This window comes from Chiloscyllium punctatum, chromosome 44 (assembly GCF_047496795.1).
Source record: "Chiloscyllium punctatum isolate Juve2018m chromosome 44, sChiPun1.3, whole genome shotgun sequence".
Taxonomy (NCBI): domain Eukaryota; kingdom Metazoa; phylum Chordata; class Chondrichthyes; order Orectolobiformes; family Hemiscylliidae; genus Chiloscyllium; species Chiloscyllium punctatum.
In genome coordinates, this window is record NC_092782.1 from 35,120,068 (window position 1) to 35,139,283 (window position 19,216).

Sequence of the window (19,216 nt, forward strand, 5' to 3'; positions counted from 1 at the left end):
TCATCATTCCTTAGTCTCCCTTCTGCACTGAGCCAAGCTCAGGCAGACTTTTCTCCTTTGCAATTATCTGGCATATGTTTTGTCCAGTGAAATTTGCACCTACATACTTATGAATATCCAGCTTCTTTGAATATTGTTGATACATATCTGGCAGGTTTCTACATCTGTCACGAACTTATTTCAGTGGGGCACTTGGTTGGAGAAGGAGTAGGAGTAGGGGAGGAACAGATATCGCTGTGGTCGATAGCTGGGGTTCCTGAAGCAATTGAAAATTCTAGGCTTTTGTTAAAATTTAATTTCCCAACCCCTTACTATAGTAATTCTGCGTACATGAAAACATGACTGTTCTGTGTCAATGGGGTGATCAGGATATGGATTGTTACCACCCCATTCACTTTAGGCAGTAAAAGTGATAGAAATGAAAGCTGAGCCCAAAATTTGCAGAATTGTTATTGGGAAATATAGATATCCTGAAGCTGGGGACAAATATACAGAAATAGTGAAACAATAAGGTTTTGAAGCCATCTACATATTCAATGCTATGCTTGATGATCAGAGCAATGGTTTTAAAGATTCTTTGACCTGGTTTATAAATCAAACGCTGTCCAACTTCCTCTTAAAATATCAATTTATAATAATGCAGTATTGGAGAATGATAATTATTCTTTGTTTTATCTTTCTATGGATGTGTAACTACACTAAACTACATGGGCAGCACAGTGGCTAGGTGGTTAGCACTGCTGTCTCACAGCGCCAGGGACCCAGTTTCAATCCCAGCCTCAGGCAACTGTCTGTGTGGTGTTTGCACATTCTCCTCGTGTCTGTGTGGGTTGCGTTGGGATGCTCTGGTTTCCTCCTACAATCCAAAGATTTGCAGGTTTGGTGAATTGGCCATGCTAAATTGGCCATAGTGTTAGGTGCATTAGTCAGGTGTAAATGGAGGGGCATGGGTCTGAGTGGGTTACTCTTTCGAGGGTTGGTGTGGACTTGTTGGGCTGAAGGGCCTGTTTCCACACTGTGGAGAAGCTAATCTAAATCAGTAAAGCTTAATGATATTGTCTGACCATTCCCAAAGGATTTGCTAACATTCTTGTGAGTAATCACATTTCTGATGAAAACATTGGAATGCAGAAGAAAGAATTTATTTGTTCAGATTTAATGGAGCTGACTCGTTTTTAAGATTGGTGCATGACCATAAGCAAGGTTTATAAATTAGGTATAGAAATCCAATATGAACTGGTTAACAAACTAAGTGAGTGCACTGGTGGAGGGGAGGAGGTTGTAGGAGGAGCTGTCAATGCAGACTAAGTAGCCAGGACCACACAATAGTTGGTTCATAAATTTTGCAATTAGACAAATCAATACCAATTACATTGTGAAAGTGATGAATGCAAGATCCTATATAATGTCAGAAAAATTGATGCTACAAAGATACTGTTAATGCTATAAGTAAGGAAAATGTGTAAAGAGATTTGGGTGGGTTAATAGACTCAGGAGTGAGAAAAAAATGCATTTAGATTTATTTAGTGCTTATCATGAGTTGAGTTGTATCATAAAGCTTTTCACATCCAACAAGTAAGGAATTGTGCTAGCTAGTTTGCACACAGTAGTAAGATAAGGGACCATTTATCTTATTTGCATGTTTTGGCTGCTTGATAAATATTGGACAGGACACTAGGGTAGCTTCTCTGATCTTTGAATACTATTATGGAATCTTTAATATCTACCTGCAAAAGCAGATGGGATCTTTTTTAACATTGCATCTTAAAGACAGAACTTCAATTGCACAGTATTCTGTCATTGCTGTGCTGATAATGTCACTCTGGATTATATGCTCACCTACCTGGGATAGGGATTAAGATGTCAAATCTTTGAAGTGGCAATAAACAAAGCCTCCTTGTAATACAGCCTGCTCTGCTGTGTTTTCTCAGCATTTTATATTTCATATTTACAGCATCTGCAATGTTATTGTAATAGAAAACATTGTTCGGCCAATATCGATGTGTTTGATTCATTCTACATGGATGAACAGAAAGTGGCTCTTCTCCCATATTTGCATTAATGTTGTGACTATAAAATACATTCAAAAGATTTTGTCTTTTTAAGAAGGATTCCTTTACATATCTATTTTTTAGATCATTTCAAGAACATTTTGCATGTTTGGATAGATCAAAGATATGAGCTATTTTTGGCATTTTGATTCATAGAGTGAGATGAGTGAACCATCTGGTCTCACCCAGCAGGATTGCAGACCCTAGGATGAGGAGAAAAGAGATGTGATCAGAATGCAAACCAGTGCAGTTCTAAGTGTGTTGATGGCTAGCAGTATGCAGTCACTGGGCAGGCTGCCTGATGTCTAATTGGTGGGAGGGGAAAGGGATTTTGCTGTTGCAAGTATTTATTTTAGACCAATGTGCTCATTGTAATTAGAGTTTCCCTCGCTGGAGGCAGGACGCCATCGCTGTGTACAAGGCCAGACATGCCTGATGTACTGGATCAAGACAGTTACAGTAGCAACCACATAGCTTTAGTCTTGGCTCTTGCAGTGAATGCAATGGTGAAGGCAAAAAGAAATCAAAAACTGAACGTAAATCCCAGCACTTGGTCTGTTGTGAACCTCAAAACGACCTGAGGCTTAGGACTCTTGTGGCATAATAGTTGTGTCCCTTCTTCTGGGTCAGCCGATCCTGCCCTGAAAATGTGTCATAATGTATCCAAAAAATGGATTCAAAACGCATGCTGTCTGAATCCGATGACGAGGACTTTGATCAAGCATTATTTGTAGTATTACTGTGATTGTGAAATATTGTATTACTGCTCGCAAAAACAACACCAGAAAGGTATGCATGCTATCAACCTGCTTAACTGCACAATGGAATAGTTTTGGATAAAAGCTTTGACTATAAATTTGAGCAGTTGTGAAATTCTGTTGCTTTAAAACAGATGGTAGCCAGAAGCTTACGCTGCATGGCTGTGGTGTCTACACAATAGGACTGACAAGGCTGTGTTATATCAGCTAAGTCCACTTGTATGAATGTGGCATAATATCATGTGATGTTTCATTTATGAGATGAAAATATGCAAAGATATCAAGATATCTGCCCTTTTTGAAAAGACAGTTGCTTTTTAAAAGGTTCCGTTGTGTGGGTTGTTGGAGATAAGGCAGAACCCAAGAGAGTCTAGCAAAGGGTATGACATGTGGTGTGTTGAATTGTAGTGAGATAGAGCTTTTCTTAGGACCATTTTCATTGTAATAGCTCATCTGTGACAGGGGTAGATAACTCTGGACTTTGTGATGATAAACAGTTGGCAGAAAGATCAACAATTTTGAAACATGTACAGACAATGTTTGATTTAAATGGCTACCTTGGTCACTTGCAACAGGCCAATATTTGTCCCATTGAAATTGTGGGGAATGACTGCCTAAAAGCCTTTCGTGTCCATTGTGTACTCTGATAAAGTTCAAAGCATCAATGGTGAATCCCAGAATTTGAATGATTTCAATGAAGGATGCTGTCAATTGCTTGAAGATGTCAGAATGTTGGCATATGTTTCCAGGGCTGGATGGATGTCAGGTCACTAAACTGGAAGAAAGTTCTGGATTTCTTTATTGCTTTCAAAGTCCTTAAAATATTTTGGAGAACAACAGCTTCATCTTCCATGGTTATACACTTGACCATCAGGTGGGCCTCACTTTCACCAGTTGGCCACCTAGTATTTCCTGCGCTGGTTGTACTTTGACTGATTATTTGGTTCAGGTGAGAGTTTTTTATTTGGAATCTGCACTCAGCTTTTCTGATTCCCAGCCAAGATGCTCATAACATTCCCACAGGAATTTCTTCTTTTCGTGGCAGTGTCATAACTTGGCAGTGGCACAAAGCTGAACTCCAAGCACTGACTGAACCTTGGCTTACTGAGGGATTTGCCAAATTGTGGTCACTATTGCACACCCAGTATGAAAAGGGAGCCATTATTAATTCCTGACCGAGTGTGTGAGGTGATTCCTGTTCTGCAATTCTGACAGGAAACAGTACACTTTATAGAAAATTAGATATATGTTTCATCATAAAAGTCAATTTTGTTTGCAAAATTGTTTGCTGACTCAAGTGATGCAGTTAGATAATCCAACTCTCTGCATTATTTAGGACAACTGTCTTTCCCTGAGGAAACATTTGTTATTTTTAGCACTGACTTTTTTTTTCTTGGATTAGCAAATTAAAGCTTCCCATGTCTGCATTTTCTCATGTAAAAGTGTTTAGAAGGTTGTGGATCATCATTTGCATTTATTTTGCCCAGCAGTATTCTTAACACACTCATTTATTCTTTTGTGATTGAGAAAGACAGGATTTTTTGATCTCCTTCATCCTGTGATGAGAATCTTTGTTCATTTTTCAGATGAAATGTATAAAATATTTCAGGTGGAAACTTACCAGGCTCTGAGTGCCATGGGTTACAGTGAAATGCCTGGTAGAATTAGGTGAGATGGTCAACTTGCTGCAACTTCTCCTCCATCCTTTGCTCAAGTGGCATGACAAGATTCTCACCAGGGAGTGGCGAGTTCCCAACTGAAGCTTTTTATTGCTTGTTAAACATGTTGGTGAGAGCCCAACTTGCAATCGTGCTAAATGTGCCATGCAAACATCGGGAAACGTTGATGTGGAAAATAAAGCATGTACTCCCTGCTTGGACCAAGAGATCCCTATTAGCCACAGACAGACTGGAGGACAGGGCCAGCTGCTCATACCCTTTCATAATAGACATTGGCATACACCTTCAAGGAGGCACCGCCACCATTCTGGCACTCTCCAATGAACTGGCACTGAATCCTGCAAGTGCGGACTTGTCTAAGAGGACACACCAGCAACCAGCAGTGGTACAGCTTTATCAGGAATAGGTACAGCTCAAGGAGAGGAACTCATTGTGGGCTTTTACAGGGCTGTCTACCAGCACCTCTCAGTGAGCCCATTGGCATGACCACAGCATGCTTTGTTCTACTGTGCCTTCCCTTCGGTTGGCATGTGGCACAGTGAGACTGCTGGGTAGATGGCTGTGTAGTGCAGCTGGCCTCAGTCAATGTGCCATGTCACTGTAGCACCTGCACCCTGTGATCTCACCGTTCACATCTGCAGCAAGCACTCAGACGCGGCTGGATGTCTGATAGGATAAGCTGGCAGTGAAGGGTGTACGATGAGGTGTACCTATCCATCAGGCGGCGCCCAGCATGGTTGTCAAGGGCAGCCTCCCATAACCGTACTGGGCTTCAATCATTCGTTCTAGGGTTTGGCCGTAGTCAGGTTGGGGTGTCGTTGCCTAGGGATATTATGTGTCCTTGCCTCAGGAAGTGGGTCCTGGTCTGTGTATCCAAGGGCCCCATCCAATGGGATCTGGGGAAGGGAGGGAATATGTGTCCAACAGCCAAGGTTTGTCCTACGCCTGAATTCACAGTAATTAAAGGGAGGAGACATTTCTGGGAAGGGGTCTGGGGTGGGGGAGTGCAGGGTGCACATTTGACAGTTTTAGTCACATTTACTCAGCTTGGGTGATATTTGGGGGAAGTGCAAATGGTATAGGCACATAGAAAGGAGAACCTGATGAGGGTCTCAGCAGCATGTTAACACAGAGGCTGGAAGCTACTCAGAGGACCACTCACTCTCAATCTTGAAGCACATGGATAGTATGCAAAGTTGAGCTGAATGGCTGCAAAGGGACTCTTAATGAGAGATAAGTCGACTGACTAGTGGGGGAGGAGTCTGCGCCTGCCTGTCAGCATTCACTGGGCTTCACAGAGAAATGACACAGTCCCCTGACACATGAGGGGTTAGTCACAGAAGCATGCTTGGTTCTTACCCCGGCCATCCTGTAATACTGACTGGTCTCGGTTGTACTTCCCTGTCACAGTCACTTGCTGGAGAACTCCCTGATTTGTACACTACTGTCACACAGCCAGCCGAACAGTAGGCAGTGATTTGTGTAGGAGCTGGGACAAATAATTTGGAATGAGCTGTTGCCATGTGATTTATCTGGTGACCATTGCAGACCCCTGACCATTGCATCTTGTTATTGGATGAGAAGCAATGCATAGGGCATCCCAAAGTTGAGTGGTTGAAAGTTGGGGGGAGGTTCTAGGAGGATATAAACAGATTGGCCAGATAGGCAGATCAGTGACAGATGGGACTTAACTCTGAGAAACGTGAGGTGATGCACTCTGGAAGAAGGAGCAAGGCAAGGGAGTACTCTTGAATAGCAGGACACGAGGATGTTTAGAGGAACAGAAGGACCTTGGGGATGCTTGACCACTGATCCCTGAAGGTGGCAGGGCAGGTTAATTGGGTAGTTAAGAAGATATATATGGGATGTTTGCCTTTATCAGTCGTGGCATATACCAGATCTGGGTGGTTATGGAGTTTTACAGAACTTTGGATAGGCTACAACTGGAATACCATGTGTATCACTGTATGATAGGAAAGATGACATTGTCTTGGAAGGGGGTCATGGTGATTTGCCAGGATGTTGCCTGGGTTGGAACATTTCAGCTATGAAGAGAATCTGGTTAAGCTCAGTTTGATTTCCTTGGGGCAGTTAAAGTAAAAGAGGATGTGGTCGAGGTGTATAGGATTATGAGAGGCCCAATGTGAGTAGAAAGCAGCCATGCACCTGGTTGAACGGTCAGTAACAAGAAGGCATAATTTTAAAGTATAAAGTAGGAAGTTTTGAGTGGATTTTCTGGAGGAAAAGCTTTTTTACCCAGACAGTGGTGGGGGTTTGTACTGTCCAAGAGGATAGTTAAGGTGGGAAACCTCAAAACCTTTAAAAAGTACTTCGGTGAGCTCTTGGAGTATTATAACATTCAGGGTTATGGGCTTAGTGTAGGAAAGTGGAATGAATGTAGTTGAAGTGTAACTTTGGTGGTCCAGACTCAATGGGCCAAAGGGCCGCTTCTGCACTGTATGTTGCTCTGATTCTATGGTTCTATGATTCTAAAATATTTACAGCTGTAACACAGGCAGGTACAACCACATGAACAGCGAAATGCAGGGGGATTATGAAATGTTAAAAATATTTACTACCATGGCATGTGAAACAATCTTTTAACATGAAAATGTTTTCTAAATAGCAGAAGTATAGTAAAAAAAACTAGTTACATCGGATGTAATGATCTACAAACGGCAGGTTTTCCAGCCATCCCTCACATGTGATGTTAGTATATTTTTCTGCTGCTCTCCCTCCCGCTGCAATGCTCTGAGCTTCTCTGCTGGAGGCTTTGCTGTGAACCCTGCTGCCCTGGAGGTTTATGCAGACCCCTGGGGTATTGGATATGGGTGAGCCAGATAACGCAAGGGTCTTCTTCCCAGGGACAAGTTGATCCTCCCAGTTGGCACTTCAAGTGGTGGAGAGGGGGTATGGAGGGGGAGGTATGGGGAGGTGGGGTGGGGGGGGGGGGAGGTGTGATATGGGGAGTAGGGGAGGGTAGATGGTTGGGGGCGACGGACCCCTCTGCAGTCTCCTGAGTGGAGACTGTCGCAAGGCATGTGTGTGGCTCCTCCTCTGGCTGGGAATCACTGTCTCTTTGTGAAGTTGGTGGTGGTGGGGCAGACGACACCTGCTCTAGGGTGAAGGCTAAATGAAGGCCTCACTGATCTGGAACTGGGAACTTGGTTCTTTGGTGCTGAAATGCAGTTTCTTCTTGCTTTCATTTGGTGCACATTCTTTGAGAAGGTTCTATAATCTGCTCATTCACTTCTTACATTCTACACTGGGTCCAATTCTACTTTCTATCTCAGAAGTTAGATTCTTGAGCTTGCTAAGATATGATTTGCAGGGCCATTTTGTTATCACGCTCATGACTTTAACTTTGGAGTATCTGCTCTTAGGAGAGTTGAACTAAGGTCAAAGTGTCCAATATTACCTATACATAGGAGGCTGCATGTGCATATATAAGTTTGCACAGTGGACATCAATACAGCATTCCCCTAGTCTCAATACTTCTTTTTGGATTGGGACCCATTTGCACAAAATGATGATTAGTCTCCTTATCTTATGAGTGAAATATCGTGAATGTATTTGACCTGCTTCAGTCCTCTCAAGCTAATTTCATTGAGTCATCCTTTAATAGGCATCAGACCTTCTTTTTACGACATGAGGTCAACCCTCCTGCTTAATTTACACCAGCAACACAAAGATTTATCCCATGCAGTAATCTATGAACATTTGAGAGGCTAAGAGCTATTTAAAGTAAAAATTAGCAACTTTATTTCTTAAAGTATAGCAGAGAATAATTAAGTAACAACTATTTACAACTCCTTCTTCTAACCTATCTTTTATCTTCCCTTCTATAATACTAGACCGATTAAACCCCCCAATTAAGATATACCAAAAATTCAAGTTTTCAAAGCCAGCCAGCTTTCGAATCTTCTATTTGGATCTTCATGTGTCTTACTTTGTTCTTCTTAGGGATTATGCTTCACAGGTCATGGATTGATAAAGGAACCTTTAAGAGAGCTATTTTTTAGGTAGTCTGTCTATGATGGTGGTGGGGCAAGTCCTCTCAACTGTTCAATTTTCTCCGGTCTTATACCCCCAAAGCATCGGATTGTGTTATTGGCTTTTAAGATTGTCAATAAATTAAATTCAAACTGGATTGGAATTTGGTGTTTTTTGGGGTATAATTTAAATTTATTGGCCTTAATTCAAATCTGTTTTTGTCTCCAGCTGCACTAACTGCTGGACCACATGTTACATTGTATTTTGTTGAGAACACTTGATGCTGTCAGGTTGTTCTGTTAGCTTTTAACTTTCTTAAAGGTACAGTACACCCACATCTTCATAACACCTTCATTAGCAATTTTTGCTCCTCTGCACCTTCAAACACAAAAGCAAGTAATTTTGCACTAACAACAAAAAAATTTGCTTATTTCTTTATTAAGAATTCTGAATGCCTCATGGAAAGAGCTGATATTTAGATCAGTTAATGAGTCCTATTCTTTCAATTTTACTTCCATTATGTTCACAGATGCACAACGTAAGGACAGAATTCTGTTCCAGCTGATTACATCAGAGTGTGGGAACATGTACTGACCATTCACCCCCTCACCTAGAATTCAATGACATCATAACTGATTTGGACCTTCACTTTATCTACTTCCCTTTGATGCATAAACTGAATGCCATTACATAGCAAAAATGTATTGACCTAAATCTTGAAACCCAGCATCCACAACCTGTGGAGAAACAGTTTCAGATCTTTGCCGCTTATTGTGAGAAAACTGCATACAAGGGAGATTGAGTGCTGAAATAACAACTTTGCAAAGGTCAGGAGGAAAATCCTTCAATTTAGAATGCCATTCTTCAGAGGAGGCTGTGACACCACTGACTGTCTTCGATGTGACTAAGCCAAGCAGAGATTTCAGTGAAGATAAATGTCAGCTGATATGTACATTTGTGACAAACCATTCCAAAAGCCATTGAGCTAATCAAACATCTTTTATCTTGCAGTATACGGTCATGGGCGGAGAAAATGAAGGATGACCTGGTGAAGTTGGTGCGTGCTTCGAGTGGAGTGGATCAGATGGAACAGGTAAGAGGAAACGACATCAGGTTTTCTCAGCCACAAGCTCCCACATAATCCTGTTCCCAGATCGCCTCAGTTCCTTTATTAACGCAAGAGTTATTTCTGTCTTTCCAACTGTTTGTGCCAACCCGTTACCCTATCAATTGGCAATTCACCAATACCTCATGAGAATCTTACCTTGCTGCTTGTGAGAAGTGATGTGGACTGTGGATGGATGTGTGACAGAATCCAGCAATATGCATCTTCATATCAAAATAATCGTACTCCATATCTGTTTTTCACAAGCGGCTTGGCGAAATTCTCACCAGGCAGTGTCAAGTTACCAATTTACTACAATTAGGGTCCTTGTTCCTGGCCAAAATTGCCTCATTTTAGAGTCATAGAGATGTACAGCATGGAAACAGACCCTTTGGTCCAACTTATCCATGCCAACCAGATATCCTAACTATTTGCCAGCACTTGGCCCATATCCCTATCCATATACCCATCCAGATGCCTTTTACATGCTGTAATTGTACCTTCCTCTGGCAGCTAATTTTCATACATGCAAAAGTTGCCCCTTAGGTCCCTTTTCTATCTTTCCTCTCTCACCCTAAACCTATGCCTTCTAGTTCTGGACTCCCCAACCCCAGGGAAAAGACCTTGTCTATTTATCCTATCCATGCCCTCATGATTTTATAAACCGCTATAAGGTCACCCCTCAGCCCCTGACACTCCATGGAAAACAGGCCCAGCCTATTCAGCCTCTCCTTATAACTCAAGTCCTCCAACCCTGGCAACATCCTGTGAATCTTTTCTGAACCCTTCACAACATTCTCCTGATAGGATGTTGCAGTAGCAATCCAACCAAAAGTGCTCAACAAATTAGATGTTGGGAAAATGTGAGATATAAACCAGATCAGGTGCCTGGCAGGTTGAGCTCAGCCTTTGCCCCAAATGACCCCCATGGTGGATACTGGGCACTGACCTGTTAGGGCAAGCTTCATAGCACGCACAGCTATGTCATTGGCATCTGATATATGCCAGCCTCTAAGAATCCCTGAGGCACATTTCTGATTGACTTAGAGGATGCTTCCATGTTTTGATGCTGCACTTCAGGCTGCACCAGCAACTATCAAGGACCCTGTGAGCTCAGGGACAAGCTGCATCTCCAGGCACCTAGTGCTCACTCACTCAAGTATTCCTGTCTTTCCTTGCCTCACAAAGGATGGTGACCAGAATGATGGGCTGTGCAACACATTTCTTGTTGCTTTCGGCACTAATGTGGGCTACCTTCCTCCTGGGCTCAACGATGGGTAGATAATGTGGAGGATGAAAGTTGGTGATGCTCCGGTTTGTGTTGGTGCTGGTGAGAGGTCTTCTGTGGGAGTAAGTGATGCAGAGGGCACAGGGGATTCCTGGCATCATAGATTGGTGCATGTGACAAGTCAGTAGTGAGATTGGTAAGGCGTGAACTTTGCTGGGAATTGGGTACAATGTGAAATATCAGAGAGGGGGAGATGGCACCAATTCTAATGGTGAGGCTTACCCTCATCCAACAGGGTTTACAGGCCCCTCACAGTACAGCGGATGCAGATTTACTCCCATCTGCTGTGTGTGGGGCAGTTGTCAGTCTGGGTAGCTGTGGAGTGATAGTGCTTCTCTGAGTGCACAATGGACCTTTAAAGATGCCACTTGTGCCAGGTGCTGGTCAATTCTGGGATATTATAGACAATAGACAATAGGTGCAGGAGTAGGCCATTCTGCCCTTCGAGCCAACACCACCATTCAATATGATCATGGCTGATCACCCTCAATCAGTATCCTGTTCCTACCTTATCCCCATAACCCTTGATTCCACTATCCTTAAGAGTTCTATACAACTCTTTCTTGAAAGTATCCAGAGACTTGGCCTCCATAGCCTTCTGGGGCAGAGCATTCCATACACCCACCACTCTCTGGGTGAAGTCGTTTCTATTCAACTCTGTTCTCAGTGGCTTACTCCCCTTTTTTTTTAAACTGTGTCCTCTGATTCGTGACTCACCCATCAGCAGAAACATCCTTCCTGCCTCCAGAGTGTCCAATCCTTTAATCATCTTATACGTCTCAATCAGATCCCCTCTCAGCCTTCTAAACTCGAGCGTATACAAGCCCAGTCGCTCCAATCTTTCAGCGTAAGATAGTCCCGCCATTCCGGAATTGACCTCGTGAACCTACACTGTACTCCCTCAATAGCCAGAATGTCTTTCCTCAAAATTGGAGACCAAAGCTGCCCACAATATTCCAGGTGCGGTCTCACCAGGGCCCTGTACAGCTGCAGAAGGACCTATTTGCTTCTATACTCAATTCCTCTTGTTATGAAGGCCAGCATGCTATTAGCCTTCTTCACTGCCTGCTGTACCTGCATGCTTGCTTTCATTGATTGATGTACAAGAACACCTAGATCTCGTTGTACTGCCCCTTTACCTAACTTGACTCCATTTAGGTAGTAATCTGCCTTCCTGTTCTTGCCACCAAAGTGGATAACCACATATTTATCCACATTAAACAGCATCTGCTATGCATCTGTCCACTCACCTAGCCTGTCCAGGTCACCCTGTATTCTCTTAACATCCTCCTCACGTTTTACCCTGCTACCCAGCTTTGTGTCATCAGCAAATTTGCTAATATTACCTTTAATACCTTCATCTATATCATTAATGTACATTGTAAAAAGCTGCGGTCCCAGCACTGATCCCTGCGGCACACCACTGGTCACCGCCTGCCATTCCGAAAGGAAGCCGTTTATCACTACACTTTGTTTCCTGTCAGCCAACCAATTTTCAATCCAAGTCAGTATTTTGCCCGTAATTCCATGTACCCTAATTTTGCTCACTAACCTCCTATGTGGGACTTTATCAAAGGCTTTTTGAAAGTCCAGGTGTACTACATCCACTGGATCTCCGTCGTCCATCTTCAGAGTTACATCCTCAAAAAATTCCAGAAGATTAGTCAAGCATGATTTCCCCTTCATAAATCCATGCTGACTCTGACCTATCCTTTTACTGCTATCCAGATGTGTCATAATTTCATCCTTTAAATTGACTCCAGCATTTTTCCATCCACTGAGGTCAGACTAACTGGTCTATAATTCTCTGTTTTCTCTCTCCCTCCTTTCTTAAAAAGTGGGACAACATTAGCCACCCTCCATTCTGCAGGAACTGATCTTGAATCTATAAAACATTGGAAAATGATCACCAAGGCATCCATGATTTCTAGAGCCACCTCCTTCAGTACCCGAGGATGCAGACCATCAGGTCCCGAGGACCTTTCAGCCTTCAGGTCTAACAGTCTCTCCAACACCATTTCCTGCCTAATATAAATTCCCTTCAGTTCAGGTATTGAGGAGTGGGAAGTTATTCCAGAAACAGCGAATGGAAAAGTAGGGTGAAAATTGGACATGATATTTGAAATGAAACTTGGCAGGACCATTTGGCATTAACCCACCCGCTAGAAAAGACAATGGCAGAAACAGCACTGTCACAACTGTCAAGTCCTCCTTGGTCACATCTGAGGACTGGTGCCAAGATTGGGAGAGCTGGTTCACAGACTGGTCAAGCAACAGACTGACATAGTCATGCTCACTGAATCGTACCTTACAGACAACATCCCAGACATCACTACCACCATCCCTGGATATGTCCTGTCCAACCCAGGACAGACCCAGCAGACGTGGCAGCACAGAGGTATGCATTCAGGAGGGAGTTGCCCTGAGAGTCCTCCACATTGACTCCAGACCCCATGAAATCTCATGGTTTCAGGTTAAACATGGATAAGGAAACCCTCTGCTGATTACCACGTACTGTCCTCCCTTGGTGATGAATTGGTGCTCCTCCATGTTGAGCAACAGTTAGAAGAGGCATTGAAGGTGACAAGGGTGTAAAATGTACATTAAGTGAGAGATTTCAGTGTCCACTACCAAGAGTAGTTGGGTAGCAGCTGGGTGATTCCTAAGGACATAGTTGCTGGACTGGGTCTGCAGTAAGTCGTGAGGGAACCAACAAGAGGGAAAAACATACTTGACCTCATCCATACCACTCTGCTTTGCAAATGTCAACATGTATATTACACTTAAATGGAACCTACACTGGCAGAGATACCATCTGTAACTAAAGTCCTTGTGCACAGTCCCTATAGGTTTCTGAGTTAATCTAATCTTGGTGCGATGGTTTCACTGATTTGGAGTTGTTTTCCTACGTCCCTCTATGAATGCAACTTTTTGTAATTAAAGCATAGTTGCATCAAATGGTTTCACATTTTTATTTTGTAGATTTACTTAAAAAACAGACAATACTACACAGTTGAAACAAACAATGCTCGGCGTTTGGTGGAAAGTGCAGCAAGGGAGATTGAAAAACTTTTAAGTAACAAAGTGGAAGCCCTGCAGGTGAGTACAGGAACTCTGTTAAAATTCAGTATGCATTTTAATCAACACTTTATAATGTTTTAACAAAAGCTATGGACTTGCTGTCTTGAGAGCAATGTTTTCCACTGCAATGATGTGTGTAGATTTGTTTGGAAAGGTATGGAAATGTAGTATTAAAGATATAAGCAAAACTGACTATGCCATTAGTTAGGATTTGTCATGTGACACTGATTTGAATTATATTCAGCAATCTTGTTAGTAAAGCAATATTAAATGGTTCTGAATATTTGCTTATTAGCCAAAATTTACAGCATTATTAATGTGTGTACTTTAAAAAGCATCAAAATCATGTTGCTGAACATTGATAGTTGGATGTGAACCACTATCATGTCTGACATCATTTACCCATAATAACCAGCTTGATATTTCCCAGATGGAATTTCTTTGTTATTCCCAGGGTGTTTTTTTTACATGAATAAGTAGAATATTGAATAGCATCTCTGACTCTTGTTTACAAATTTCATTTTACACTAGTCTATTTCTCTATTGTAACTCATATGGTAAAATAGTAAAGAGTCTTGAAGAGGAAAGCCTTTTAAATCTTGCATTACAATTTATTGGCTATTGGAATTCATTTCAAGTCTCCAAATTCATATGTTGTATAATCTTGAAATGACAAATTTTGTGTAAAGAGAGATTATTCTTGAGAAGTGAGTGTAACAGAATTGGTTGCTTGATGCCTGAGCTTTGTTCACCTTTGGAGTAGAAACAAAAAGAAAAACTGCATCTGAAGTTTAATGAAAATGTTGGAAATATACAACAGCTTGAATAACATTTGTAAACAGAAAGGAAATGTTAATGTTTGGGAATGCTTCCTTAGAACTACCTCAGAGTAATGACCACCTCCTAAAATGTTAATTTGTCCTTTCTCTTGTGGATGCTCATAGATGCACAGTCAACGTGATGCTCTATTCAGACTCTACAGGCTAGCAGACTTAGAGCAATAAAGCTGGTTGATTGCTCAGGAGTACTCTTATCAGGCAAACAGAAACTTTATTTGTGGGGATTACTCAATAGTGAAGCTTGGAAACTGTTACTCAAGATGATGGGTTCTGTGTCAAATGCCTGACTGGTCTAACAAAACACGTAGTTTACTTTTACGTTACAGTCTCACAATGAGTCACTGCAATTTACAGTTTAGAATGCAGTCTCACCAGTACTGCTTTGCACAAATATTGATCAGATTTAATCATTTACAGGTCTGTATTTGAACTGCTGTTGTTTAGAAATTGATTTCTATTAAGATCAAGACCAAGAAAGGAATGATGTCATGAGAAGTTTTAGTCAAATTTTTACATATGGTAGAAAAGAGATAATAATTTAGGTCATAATAATTTGGCCTGGTCATTGGTGTAAGAAAATATACCAGACTTGTAGAGGGACAGAAAAGAGGGCAATTTAATATTTGATATTAGAGTTAGGATTTTGTTGCCCATGTAAAATACATTAAGTTTAGAAAGGTAGAAAATAGAGGGACATGTATAAATATTATTAATTATTTTTCAGAATAGAGTTGACCTCCATATTATATACAAGGCTATAGTTAGGTTACATTTGTAGTGTTATGCCCAGGCTTGATTCCAGCAATAAAGTAAACCCTTTTCAGCAAAGGGCATTGAAGCAATCTGTGGTGTTAGTAAAAAGCAATCCTTTAGGGACAACCGTGACATATTTACAATTGTGCTTCTGCAACATGCATTATGGAGTAGTGATGGCTGGCAACACCTTCTTGCATTTACATCACTTAAAATTAGGCATATCCTGATGTTGGAATACGCTCAAACTACGCTGTCATGAATCCAAGATGTTTCCAATCAGATAAGGGAATCGATAAGGAGGATGTAGTAGTGTCTTGGTAATGCTGCTGGACTATTAATCCAGACAACTACGGTTTATGTTCTGCTGGGGATATGAATTTGATGGTGAAATTTGAATTCAATAAAATCTGGAACCTAAAGCTAGCTTCATGACATCCATTGTTGATGGCCATTAAAAACATATGTTGTTCACTAATGTACGTTAGGGAAGGAAATCTGCCATCCTTACCTGGTCTGGCCTACATATGACTTCAGACCCACAGTAATATATTTGATATTTAAGTGCTATCTGGCCAATTACAAATGGACAATAAATGTTGGCCCAGCCAGTGACTCCTACATCCAATGAATATAAAAAACATGTTTGTATTTTTTCTATTCTGATCTGAACTAAAGAACAATAAATAGAAAATAATGTTTCAATAAGCTGGGCTTTGTAACCTTAAAAAGATATCGGAGAAGCTACCTCTTAGAAGTATTTAGAAGCCATAATGAAAGAGAGGAGATAATTTTCAGTTGCAATAGAGCTGCCTGCAAGTCAAGAGCTCAGATTTGAGGTTATGATGAGTACATTTTGGGACAGATGCTGCAAAGTATTTCTTTCTGTGCAGAGCAATCACCAGTTTGGAAAGTTTGCCAATTACAGCACTTGAGGAGAGAATATACTTAAGAAGTGCCTAAATGTTGCACAAGGGTGACAAGAGTATTGGTGTTCTGGAAGAAGGCAATCCAATAGAAATCTCTTACCCAGAAAACAGTGGAGGGTGAGTCATTGAGTTATTCAAACCAGAGTTAGTTAGGTTTTTGGTCAAGGGAATCCAGGGTTATGGAGGGGAGCAGACAGAGTGTGATAGAGATCAGGACCAGATCAGCTTTGAACTTATTGAACGGTGGAGTCTGAAACCTATTGTGTGAAATGGTTAATAAAACATGTGCTATGATAGTATTTGTGAGACAAAGTCAGATTAGTGTAAAACTTGATAATATTCAGTTGCTTTTCTTTTCGAACTCAGTCATGATGCACCTTCCACACTAAAACAAAATCTATTACATTATTTTTGAAAGGAGTATCGTTCGTCGTCCTCTCAATTGTCTCTGCAAATCCTATAAAACAGCTGGTGACTGATTGTATTCAGATATTTATTTGTAACATCTGACTTGATTAGATGTATATATTGTACAACTTTAAGTGGATAATGAACATGTCTGATATGCATTTAGCCTGTTAATAGCTTTGCTTCTTCACACTCGTTGCACACCACGTTATGGGGCCTAGGAAGATTAAGTTCAGTCATTCGTAAATGTCCTACTTAACTAGAATGGTTTAAAATTACTCATGTCTGTACAGTGAGTGTTGTAGAATAAACTCATTTACTCATTTTAAAGCAGAGAAGCAAATTGTCATTGAAATTAGAGGGGATTGATGGTGGCAAGGCCACTGAATGTCGGTCAATTGTATAATCTCTCGAAACTATGAGCGAAAATTAACAACAAATAAATCATGACTGTGCATCCAAGTATAAAAACAACTCATGCATAGCATAATAGTAGGTATAGGGAAAGAAATAGTCCACGTGCATCAAAACCCCTGTCATGAAGTAATTCTGCTCATTACATTGCTTACTGTTCAGTGGTCACCTGATTATCGCACCTGCATTGCCATGACATCTGCTTTCCTGCTATGGGCTGTAATTAGGAAGTTTAGCTCCTGGGTGGAGGAGGAAGAACAGAAATGACATTGGTTTAATTACTTTTTCAAGGTAATTACAAGTTTCTCTTTCTTTTCCGAAGATAATTTTCCTCATTCAGTGGAGACCTGCTTGATATTAGGCTTGGTTCTTCCACCACGGCAGCATGGCACATTACGTCATGAAGTACGATGCAGCAATGGTACCATTCTGTGGAAAAGTGCTCCACGTGAATTATGTGCGTTATGCAGCTACAATTTTACTTCTTAGACCTGAATCCAGCCTTCATTGTAAGACTTAAGGCAATTACCATTATAGACGGAGATGAAATAGTCAATCAAAAGATTTCTCTGTCCCAATGAGTGATAAGACCATTCTGGGTAAAATATGATTTCACAAGTATGTCTTGGGGCCAAATGGTGATTTCCTGGAGCATGTGTTCGAAACTCACAATTCCAATTACTCAAATTTCAATTTAATTTGTAAAAATCTAAAGTTCTAATGAAGCTAGTCTATTGCTGATCATGACACCCTTGTCACTTGTTGTACAAAGTCATTAAAAATACAAAGGAATTAAAAATCTGCTGTCCTCATCCTGGTCTGGCCTGCATATGACAGCAATATGCTTAGTGCCTAAATGCTGTCTGAATAGGCCTAGCAAGTCACTCAGTTGTGCCTAACTGCCACAAAGTAAAGTATAAAAGGCATGAAACTGGATGGACCACTTGGCATCAGTAAAGGCACTGAAAACAACAGTGGCACATCTTCTTTGACAGTCTGTCAGCTTCATTGATGACTTGCTTCCACTCCAGGGATTACTTCTGTGGTGGTTGAACTGTCCAAAACTGGAGCCAGAGAAGGAGTGGGTGGGTGGGACACTCTGGAATATGCTCACTCTTTCTGCTGCTTGTGCTTGGCTTCCATGTGCTCCACTTGGTGACACTCAGTGTTTGGCATCTTTTGTGGATGCTTCTTCTCCAGTTTGTGTGTTCTAGAGCAAGTGATTCCCATGTGTCAGTGGAGTTGTTGCATTTCTTTAAGGAGGATTTCAGAGTGTCCTTGCAGCATTTCCTCTGCTCTCCTAGAGGCCACTTACCATTGCAGAGCTCAAACTAGAGCACGTGTTTAGGGAATCCTGTGTCAGGCATGTGAACAATGTGGTCCACCCAATCACAGCTGGTCACGTGTGACCACTGCCTTGATACTGGGGATATTGGGCTTGGAGAGGATGCTCACGTTGCTACACCCATCCTATCAGTGGCTTTACAGGATTTTGTGAAAGGAATGCTAATGATAGCTCTCCAGGGATTTGAGCTATCTGCTGCACATAGTCCATGGGATAGTGGGGACCGTAGCTGCTCTGCAGGCCATGATCTTGGTGCTGGGTTTGAGGTCTCAGACTTCTAACTTTCTGTACTTCAGATATCTGAAGACTGCACTGGCACACTTGTCAGTGTTGGATTTCACTGGCCTATTGGATTTCAGTGGTACATACAACATTCAATGGTACATACAGCATTACCAATCCTGCAAAGTCTGATTTATTAACATCTGGGGGCTTGTGCCAAAATTGGAGAGCTGTTTCAAAGACAAATCAAGCAACAGCTTGACTGTCATTCTGAGAGAATCACGCTTTCAGATAATGTCCCACATACCACCATCAACATCCCTGGGTATGTTATGTCCCATGGACAAGACT

The 19,216-nt window shown here is 41.5% G+C and overlaps 1 protein-coding gene across 7 annotated transcripts in view; it reads left to right on the plus strand.

Annotated features, from left to right (window-relative positions):
- LOC140466870 (voltage-dependent calcium channel subunit alpha-2/delta-1) overlaps nucleotides 1-19,216 on the plus strand; it is a 662,544-nt gene that overhangs the window by 50,628 nt on the left and 592,700 nt on the right. For all 7 annotated transcript variants that reach the window (XM_072562612.1, XM_072562611.1, XM_072562615.1 and 4 more), the window contains exons 2-3: nucleotides 9,493-9,574; nucleotides 13,857-13,973. In XM_072562612.1, coding sequence (XP_072418713.1) covers nucleotides 9,493-9,574; nucleotides 13,857-13,973 — 199 coding nt within the window. The remainder of the gene's footprint in view (nucleotides 1-9,492; nucleotides 9,575-13,856; nucleotides 13,974-19,216) is intronic.